General features: G+C 38.2%; 1 protein-coding gene across 1 annotated transcript; it reads left to right on the top strand.

The window, feature by feature from the left end:
• Positions 1–364: 364 nt before the first annotated feature.
• Positions 365–10222, top strand: LOC142103380 (chymotrypsinogen 2-like). The gene is made up of 7 exons (XM_075187444.1): positions 365–416; positions 1914–2017; positions 2230–2309; positions 3513–3591; positions 4701–4881; positions 9292–9425; positions 10052–10222. The coding sequence occupies exons 1-7, from the start codon at positions 365–367 to the stop codon at positions 10211–10213; spliced, it is 792 nt and encodes a 263-aa protein (XP_075043545.1). The 3' UTR covers positions 10214–10222.
• The last annotated feature ends 344 nt before the right edge of the window (positions 10223–10566 follow it).

Here is a 10566-nt window from a genome sequence, read left to right as displayed (position 1 = left end):
ATACTGACTACTGAAAAACAGAATGAACTTAGTGAAATTATACAGATGGGCAATTGTGTTCTATGGTGCTGTAACTCTAATTTGGAACATGGGGTGACAACTGTTACACTCTCACACCTTTTATATGACCTTAATTATTATATTTCATGTAGTAATATATTTCACTCTGTGACAAGTGTCTCTTGATACTGACTACAACTGCCAAAGTCCTGTACTTAACCAAGGTTTCTTGATAACCAAATGCTACTTTCCCCTGAGTGCTTCCAAAATTTAAGATAACTGCTACTGTTTCCATTGGAGATCTGTGTGTATAAAAAGGTTATTTACAAGTCAGAGGGTCTCAAAAATCTCACATTAACACAAAATGGCATTCCTTTGGCTGCTGTCGTTCATTGCACTTGTAGGTGCTACCTACGGTAAGTAAATCGCAATGTGATTTTGTTGTTTTTAACCTGTATATTTAAGGGAAAAATAGCTTTTTATAGATTGACCACCTTTCCTCCTGTAAGTATAACATTCATATACTATTTTAGCTGTAATTTAGATTATATTGTCCTATACAAGAACTAGTCTTATATAATATTCTTGAAGCATTTTATAATTTATATTGTACCAAAATAAATTGTTTAACGCTGTACGATCGAGGTGACAAATGGGACATACCGTGTTAGAAATACAGTAAGACACCATGGGCTAGATTTACTAAGCTGCGGGTTTGAAAAAGTGGAGATGTTGCCTATAGCAACCAATCAGATTCTAGCTGTCATTTTGTAGAAGGTACTAAATAAATGAAAGCTAGAATCTGATTGGTTGCTATAGGCAACATCACCACTTTTTCAAACCCGCAGCTTAGTAAATCTAGCCCCATGTGACAGATAGCAAGACCCTACTCTGGAGAACTTACATTCTAAAGGGGATATGGTTATGGGAATAAATAAAAGGCACAGGACTAGATTTGCTAAGGGGCGGTTTGATGAAACAGCTGATTTTTGGGAGTCTTTTCCAGTCTTTTAAAAACGCTTGATTTACAAAAGGCCAAACTGCCAGTAAATTGGTAGAAAAGCACAGTTTAACACAGCAGCGCTTTACACATTGCCATCCCATTTTTAACCTTGTCAATCTGTCTGTTTGTGTTTTGATAAAGTTGCTGATTGACAAACCCCCAGAATAAATGCCAGAAAAACAGCCAAAACAAACAGACAAACAAAAACCATTCAGAATATAAGAGGATGATTCATTGACTTATGAATTATGTCGACAATGATTATTTATTGTTTATTTTTCATTATATTAAGGGGGCAATGTATTATATTATGGCGGCAATATCTAGTGCCACATAAAAAAAAAAAAAAATTGTCACCATTAACAATAAAATAATATTGCCCCTTAATATAATTATATATTCATATTTCCCCTTAATATAATACAATACTCCTGCCCCATAATATAATGAAAAAGAAAAATTGCCCCATAAAATTGTAAATTTATTTTTGCCCCTTAATGAATAAATAATGATTGCCCCATACATCATAAGTCAATGGTTCCTACTTCCTCCTCTTACGTCCTGAATGGCAAGATAGCTCCCAATTGTTGAATGTAAAATATTCATTCTCTGCCTCCCTCTGTCACTGGGCGGCTGACCCTCTGGCACAGCCCTAAGTACGGCACTGGGCATACATGCCAGATGGTGCCTATAGGAAAAGAACTAATGTATGTACGGTACTTGATGAACATACAGATGGTTATAGGGATAATAATAGTAGTATAAACTGTGTACTATACCAAGCAATCAGAAATTTTGCTTTGATTATGTTGTATATACTTGTTACTTCTCAGCCTTTCCACATATCTGGGCGTGTTGCAAGTATGTCAACTTTTATTTATTTTACAATTTTTCATTGACTCCAATTAAGGGTGCGGAAAGCCGTCTATCCAGCCTGTCCTCACAGGATATTCCAGAATTGTTAATGGCGAGGAAGCCATTCCAGGATCCTGGCCATGGCAAGTTTCTCTGCAGGTAAGATCATCATTCACCAGCTGTGCTCAGTACTATTAGGAAATATAACAGTAAATCTAATTCAGATTTCTGGCAACCTTAGGCTCTCCAGCTGTTGTTGAACTACAGCTTCCAGCATGACACCCACCCACACCCAAAAATAATGTTGCAACAGGGCCGGGTTATAGCATGAAATGATGTGTTTATATATAATATGTTTCCTTTTATTATAGGACAGGACTGGTTTCCATTTCTGTGGTGGATCCCTTATCAGCGATGAATGGGTTGTAACTGCTGCTCACTGTGGTGTCAGGTAGATAATATCTGATTATATTGTAATACTTGTAGTCTTCACATCACCGTCAGGTGGTGCTAGCCAAGCATAGAGTGATATCAGAGTTAACTGCAAATTGGCCTCATATCAATGTGTGTGTGGCCTCAAAGCAATCTACATGGCTGTCAATCAAGTAATTACATGAGTGATTGGCCATAGGAGGTTTAAAGGTCCCTTTGGAACAGGAAACAGGTTTGATACCCTGATGAAGCTAAGCAAAATGCGTGTTGTTAACAGCGTTGCAAGACTCTGTCTAAAGAACCTGCCCGGAATGGTGTTTAATAGGTGCACATGAGAGAATAAAAGACATTATTTTTATTACCGCTTGAAGGCGCAATACACCGGAAAACAGGCAGCATAAATGAAACAATGATAAGCCGAGTGTCATACATGCGCTAGATTCATGCATTCATTCAGCAAGCAGCACAAATCTCACACTAGTTGTAATGGAGAGGACAGGTGCTAATTAATACATGTATCTGCAACATGGACTGCAGACACTCCAACTAGAGATTTAGGGCTAGATTTACTAAGCTGCGAGTTTGAAAAAGTGGGGATGTTGCCTATAGCAACCAATCAGATTCTAACTGTAATTTTGTAGAAGGTACTAAATAAATGAAAGCTAGATTCTGATTGGTTGCCATAGGCAACATCCCCACTTTTCAAACCCGCAGCTTAGTAAATCTAGCCCTTAGTCTACATATGCCAACATGACCAGCAAGTGATATAGGTAGTAGCTTACTAGCGCAGACGTGGTCTGTTTGCTACAGAATTGGTATATACTGCGCTTTATAGACAAAACACACTGGGCCTGATTCATTAGGGAAAGTAAGGCAAAAAAGGAGTACGTTTTCTCTTGGACAAAACCATGTTACAAAGCAAGGGGTGCAAATTAGTTTATTATTTTGCACATAAGTTAAATACTGGCTGTTTTTCATGTAGCACACAAATAATTGATAGCTTTATGTTTTCACTGAAATTTAAAGTTGATCTAGAACATGACCTATCCCCAACTATTAATCTGCCATCACATTTTAAATTTACCTCCCCCTCCAATGCAACATGGTCTTGCCAAGATGCAAAGTTACTAATTTTTTAGCTTTAGTTTCCTTAATGAATCAGGCCTAATGTGTCCACGTTGTACAGTGCACATGAGTCATAATGAAACTTTTTATTTTGCAGGACTACAGACAAGGTTGTTTTGGGTGAATTTGATCAGCGTTCATCTGCTGAGAGTATTCAAGTTAAAACGATTGCCAAGGTACTTTTTGTGTTTGTATCACATCAAAATTATTATGACAAACATTTTACACCTAAATTCAAAACTTGTCATCGTTATTGGTTTTCATCCTGTTGATATTGACTGGCTGTTTTGAACCACTGACAACTTTTTAGAATGAAACCACTAGAATAATACAACATATTATCACTAATTTATACACATGGGTATTATATATATATAAACTAAATAGTATACATCAAGAGACCTTTACTTGCCTATTAGCAACATAAAAAGTCTTGTATAATAAAATGCTTTATTACTTAACTTGCATTAAGAACTATTGTACAAACATATATAAATATAGTTTTATCCATTGTAATATGCATTTTCTTATACTCATTCCAATATTGAAAACTGGAAGCTAATGTTTAGTGAGAACATAAGCACTTTCAACTATACACCAAACATCAATGGTGGGAAATGGATTGTCATCAAGTCCTATAAACTCTGTAGGTTTCTGTCTTGTTCTTGCCAGTATGGCATTAAATTTAATAGAAGGGGCCTTCACACAGCAATGACTGAATACTGCTCTTTGCCAGCAAGAAAAATACAGCGCTTATAAGAGCTATATTTCTCACATAGTGACACACGGTAACGAAAGAGAAACACAACTCCACTGTCACGTTACAGGGGTTTGTTTTGGAAGATCCTGTATGATGCACCTACCCCAAATTAATGATACTCAAATTTAATCCTGACATGTCCAATGAGCCATGTTTTTAAATTTTTTGACCATGCACAGATATATTATGCAGTGTGACCTGGTAAGGATACTGAAGGACTGAAGTTGAGAAACCTTTATTTTTAAGGTCAATGAGGGGATAAATATACAGCATTTGCCAGTAATGTTACTAAACGCTGACATGAAGTGTTTAACTAAAACGCTGGGTGTAGATTTACTAAAACTTCTTAAACGGAAACGTGGAGTTGTACATTTTAGAAAATTATAGCTATTAGATGTTTTAGTAAATCTACCCCCAGTTCGTTATGTAAAACACAACCTCCCAATAATTGTGTAAAATAAGTTTACAAACAGCGTTTGCGATAGACTTGTGCACAAATAAGCCATGATCTGATTTCTATTCAAGGTCTTCAAGCACCCAAATTACAGCTCACTTACGATCAAGAATGATATCACTCTACTCAAACTGGCCTCTCCCGTCACTTCTCAACCACAAGTGTCCCCTGTTTGTGTGGCGGAGGCAACTGACAACTTTAATGGAGGTCTGAAATGTGTCACCACTGGATGGGGACTGACCGATTCTTCTGGTATGATTTGATAAACATGTTCAGTACTTTCCTTTAACAAAATTAATGGGTTTTTCCAAGTAACAAAAATGTATTTTAGATCTACTTCTCCTCGTGTACTCAGCAACCTAGGCTCTTGCCTTGGACCCAGCGGGCACTGAGGGGCCTGAATTACCCTAACCTGTTTTTATGATTTTTGTTTCTTTGCCTTCTTATTTATTGATGGATCTAGATTAACCGTTTCCTTTGGTCCAGCATCTTTCTCTTCCTCCCACTCCTGTGGCTTCCAATTAGTTTCAAACCCTGGCACATGGGTGATCTCCACCCTGCTTCTGGCAACACTTTGGCACACTTTTAGCAACTCTGGTCTCATTAGCAATTTGATGACTCCTCCTCCTGCCTCGAACAACCAATCACATCAGAGTAACATTCTAAAAGAGAGCATTAAGCGGCAAAGAGAAAGGGGAAGCCGCAGCATTGTGGTCAACAAGTGTAAGTTAATCAAGTGGTATGGTGGAAAGGAGTAGGGGGATGCTACAGAAAAGACATTTTGGCTGGGACGATCTGAGTAGGCAATATCGTGCCGGAAACCCCATAGGGTCTTAACCTGGCTCTTTCTTTTCTCCCTACCACTAGTGTTATGTGAGGGTCGTTCCCGAGGTTCCCCACTCCAAGTGATTACAATTGCTAAGGTTCTCTGCTGGCAAACCTCAGTAATCATTTCTTAGTGTTGGATGAAGTAGGGTTCCGATGCACTGCTAGAAATTATAGCAAACTCCTGCCTGGTTGACCACAGAACTCTTCTGGTCAAGAGCAGGTTTTCATTATTAGTCTTGCATATTATAAATCTACTTATTTACTAGTAATATAAAAATGTTACCCTGTTATTTCATATCTTATTGTATCTTCCAACTTTCCAGAGGATCAAATCGTCACTCATATTAAAGGGGTGTATGGTCATGTCATAGAGTTATTATTATTACCATTTATTTATATAGCGCCACTAATTCCACAGCGCTGTACAGAGAACCTGCTCACATCAGTCCCTGCCCCATTGGGGCTTACAGTCTAAATTCCCTGACACACACAGACAGACAGAGACACACAAAGACAGACACACACACACACAGACAGACACACAGACAGACACACACACACACACACACAGACAGAGACACACACAGACACACACCCACACAGACAGAGACACACACCCACACAGATAGACACACACACACACACACAGACAGACACACATCCACACAGATAGACACACACCCACACACACAGACAGACACGTAGAGGGGTATTCAATTGTCAGCGGAAACGCAGAAAATCCTGCGGTCCACGCACTGTTCCCGTTATTAGGGTAAAAGTGCGCAGGAAAAACCGTTACTACGGTAGTTTTCTCGCTGGATTTCAACTCGCAGCTCCCTGAGCCGCGAGCTGAAATAAAGCTAACTGCTACCGTAATAACGGTAGTAGTTTTACGCGGCGGGATTTCGTTACAATTGAATACCCCCATAGACTAGGATCAATTTGTTAGTAGCCAATTAACCTACCAGTATGTTTTTGGAGGTTTCTTTTGTGTTTTTGCATTTTTATGCAAGGGATAATCTGTGGCCTTAGTGTACAAATTACAATGTGTTTATTGAGTGAATGTCTTGAATTTTATGGTGTCAGATAAAAATCAGCATAAATCCCAACCTGCCATACTGGACACTGATAAATAGTAATCAAGGGGTCTTCGCTCTATGTGAGATAATAGACCAGTAATGCAGCGCTGGATGACTATGGTGTTGAAAGGGAAGTATGGTTCTTCTGTCCTGATCTGTGGAAGAAGCCACATGTGTTGGAATAGATGGGACAGATTGAAGCGATTCACTGCAACATCTTCACATTCCATTTCTAATATTGAGAAAACAGCCACTTTTCGAAAAGGGAAACAAGTTCTGGAAGCTAGTCACCCTAATTCTAGGAACCCTAGACTTTTTCCTCCTCTGTTGTTTACATAATTACATGACTTACAATTATTTGTATCTCTATTCTTGGAATTCATTACATAATGCAAGATTAGCATAATTTATATTCATATAATGAAATAATATATTTCCTAGAATGGATACACCCTTTCAGACAAATGCCTCAAGCACACAAGCATTTTAATGATCAGTGGTTTAATCCTGTATAGAAACATTTTTTTTAAGCACTGATGCAGGACATATGCACAATGTGTCATTTGCTATTGTGTTTGTTTGTTTTAAATACAGCATGCTCGGTTTTTGTTTCCCCAGTAATTTAGCATCTTGTATTGCTTCTTAAGGAGGGGCAACAACTAGTGGCAATGTAGATCCTGGGTTATCATTAAAAAAAAAGTGTGAAAAGCAACAAAAAAGCAAACAATAATGCAGCCTAAATTAAAAAGATTGTACAAGTAATGCAGTGAAAATGAAGGGTTTCCGAATATTTTTGGTGTTGTGAAACCAAAGCACAATTCATGTAACCAACCAATCAGGATTCACTGAAAGTAACGTCAGGTAATGTTTATTCAAAACAATGCCCTTTTTCACCCCTTCTAAACACATTGCCTTCTATACATCTTATCTGAGGTCACGTTCAGTCACTCCAGATTGGTCGGATACATGCTGTTTGAGTGGCGAGGAGCAGCCCCTTAATGAAGCTCCATACCATGTAATCATCTCATTTAAATTGTAAATTTATAAGCCCCTTTGATAAATTAAGATCTTGATCTATAGGAAGTTTCTCTTTCTCCTTTTATTGAGAGCTCTCCATTCGTATATCATTGGAATGTTTAGGACTATATAATATAAAAGGATATTAAACTATGGGAAGTTGTACTTGGGTCAACTAATCCGATCTAAAGCTTGGGTACACACTCTGACGCAATTGTCATGCAGATCACATGATAAATATCGGTTTGGTCAGATAATGCAACAGTGTGTACACTCCCACAATCTCGTTTTATTGTACCAAAGCACATTGTATCGCTTGATTTGGTAGATTTGATTTGGTGTGGTCGTACACCTGGGGAGGTGTCTAGTGCCTCTAAATATAAGGCAGGCAACAATTATTTTATCCCTGTACTATATGTGCCTGTGACCTATTTGCTGTGCAGGGGAGGGGGCATTGTTACGTTTGATGGGCATGTTGTGGCATCCTATAGAAATGTATGTCCTTGGATAGAATGTTTATTTTTTTATTAAAAAACTCCCAGAAAATTTTAAATTCAGTTCAAAATTTGGCCAAATCCATTTTTGAGGATTTAGGATAAATATGAATCTTAAATTCATATTTGGTGATCTCCAATTTATATACCTGATATATACAAATTAAGTTACCTCTACTGATGTAAGAATAGAATCAAAAAGGATGCTTTCTGCAAACTTCCCATTGACTTTTTATTTAAAGGATAACTTCACTGAAATATTTCAGAAATTTCTGAAAATTTTTTTTAGATGCCATTCAATAAATGAAACGATAATATTACTGAGGTTTAGTGTTGCTCCTATTCTGGTGGGTCCCCAGATGTCTCTAAGAGCCCAGCGGCACTCTCCTCGCTCACATTGAGCCTGACCTTTCCTGATACCAACATTGTCTTGTCAAAGCCTGTCCGCTATGAATTCACTGTTTATGGAGGAAGGACTTTAACAACACGACTGGTTGAACCAAACAGCAAAGTGGCAGACAAGGCAAACAGAACATTGCTGGTCCATTAAAAACATTGATCAGGATGAAGTAATATTCAGTATCATTAGTTATCCTAAGGAGCACAACCCAAACTGGATTATGAGTTGTTGTTGACGTTCTCCTTTGTGATAGCTGGGAGACCGTACACATTTTAAATAATGGTGGTAAGATAAACAACACATTGTGATAAGTTTACACTACTATAGTCCCTCAGAAGAAAAGTGAGTGCTTTATCAAGCTAAGGACCACTTTAATACATTAGTGGACCTAGGGCAATGATCAAATTAGGTGGCTCTATACAGAGGTGACATTAGTGGGCACCATACTTATTTTAAGGATATTAAGTTTAACAGAACCACTTATACAAATCACGTTGCAGAAGTTTCTTACACTTTACCAATTCAGGTAGGAAAATCAGTGATCTGTTTGGACTTGGGATAGTTTTATAGCTTGAGTTGGGTTTTCTGTTAGTACTTGGATTTGGGTTTGCACTTAAGTTGGGTGTAGGGTTAATACTTCAGGTAGGGTCATATTTAGGATTTGATTAATGTAAGCGCTATATAACATTGTCTTATTATAAGTTTCAACTTGTTATCTCTTTTTATTTAAATAGCTTAAGTACACATTTGAGTGGCCATAAATGCTCGTAGGCTAATAAACAGAAAAAATGACATAGGAAATTAACATTAATGAAAATCAATGTATTGTTCTTTCTTCTCTCAGCTAGCCAAACCCCAGCCAGGCTCCAGCAGGTGGCACTCCCCCTCCTCACTAACACAGAATGCAAGAAATATTGGGGTAGCAAGATCCACGATGTCATGGTCTGTGCTGGAGCTGATGGAGCTTCTTCCTGCATGGTGAGATGAGCTGTCATTGTGACAGGCCAAGTCTTATTATCTATCATTGTGAATATTATAGATGATCTAGGAATTAGCAGCTAGGATGCTCAGTTGATGAGAAAACAGATGCCACATTAAAGGGAGACAACCTGTGCTTTCTAGCTGTCGTGGAGCTCCCAAGTCCTAGTAGGCTTTGTCTGCCAGAGATGCAAAATGTGATCCATTAATAGTATTGGGACAAGAACTGATCTCTAGGACCTCAGAGGTGTCAGAGAATTCAAGTGATTTTGTTTGGAGGAAAAGACTTTGCACCCTTCCCAAAAAGATGGAAATGCCCCTGTACATGCACCCTCTCCAAACTATTATCTCATTATTATGATCCTGTCCTGCAAAATTAAATCTCATTCTATCAGCTGTTGCATACCTATGCATCCACACAGATGGTGCTATCTTGGATGGCAAATCCACGCGTTTCTCCATAAAGCTGGGTGCATTTCACAAATATAGGCACATGAGGTCACAAAGCAGTATTTTCCCTGAGCACTTTTCAGGTAGCGAAAACCATAATTGACAGTATATGTACACATCGAATACACAAGCGCATATGATTTTACATCATACCTCTTATCTGTGTAAAATTTCAGGGTGACTCTGGTGGACCCCTTGTGTGCCAGAAGAATGGAAGCTGGACATTGGTTGGCATAGTGTCCTGGGGAAGCTCCTCTTGCTCTCCATCATCTCCCGGGGTGTATGCTCGCGTCACTGAACTCAGAAGCTTCATTGACCAGACAATTGCTGCAAACTAAACAAGATATTGTTATAGTCTATTAATGTGTGCAATATGTCACGTTAAATAAATGTATCAACTGCAGTCCACATTCTTTTTCTGTTAGTTATGTAAACTTAAGAATATTTTAATACAGTGAGGAACTCCTCTAATGGCAAATAACAAATATGGCAACAAATAGTCCTAGTTTTTCCCATCTTTGCCTACAACTTTTTTAAGCATGGTTTTTAAGATTGTCTTCAATCTTTCCATCAAACGATCACTCTGGGGATGATAAACTGATGTCCTGCAGGTGAGTTGAACTAACACGACTTTAAACAATTTACACAATTCTTTCATGATTCTCGACATGAAGGGGGTGCCTTGGTCAGT

This window comes from Mixophyes fleayi, chromosome 10 (assembly GCF_038048845.1).
Source record: "Mixophyes fleayi isolate aMixFle1 chromosome 10, aMixFle1.hap1, whole genome shotgun sequence".
Classification (NCBI taxonomy): Eukaryota; Metazoa; Chordata; class Amphibia; order Anura; family Limnodynastidae; genus Mixophyes; species Mixophyes fleayi.
Note: the sequence above shows the minus strand (reverse complement) of the source record. Positions and strands in the feature narration are given on the sequence as shown.

What these genes read in the sequence shown, in the direction of transcription:
- LOC142103380 (XM_075187444.1), top strand. Translation starts at nt 365, where the DNA reads ATGGCATTCCTTTGGCTGCTGTCGTTCATTGCACTTGTAGGTGCTACC. An exon ending in GGGACTGACCGATTCTTCTG is followed by an intron (nt 4,882 to 9,291) that starts GTATGATTTGAT and finishes TTCTTCTCTCAG; the next exon opens with CTAGCCAAACCCCAGCCAGG. An exon ending in ATGGAGCTTCTTCCTGCATG is followed by an intron (nt 9,426 to 10,051) that starts GTGAGATGAGCT and finishes GTAAAATTTCAG; the next exon opens with GGTGACTCTGGTGGACCCCT.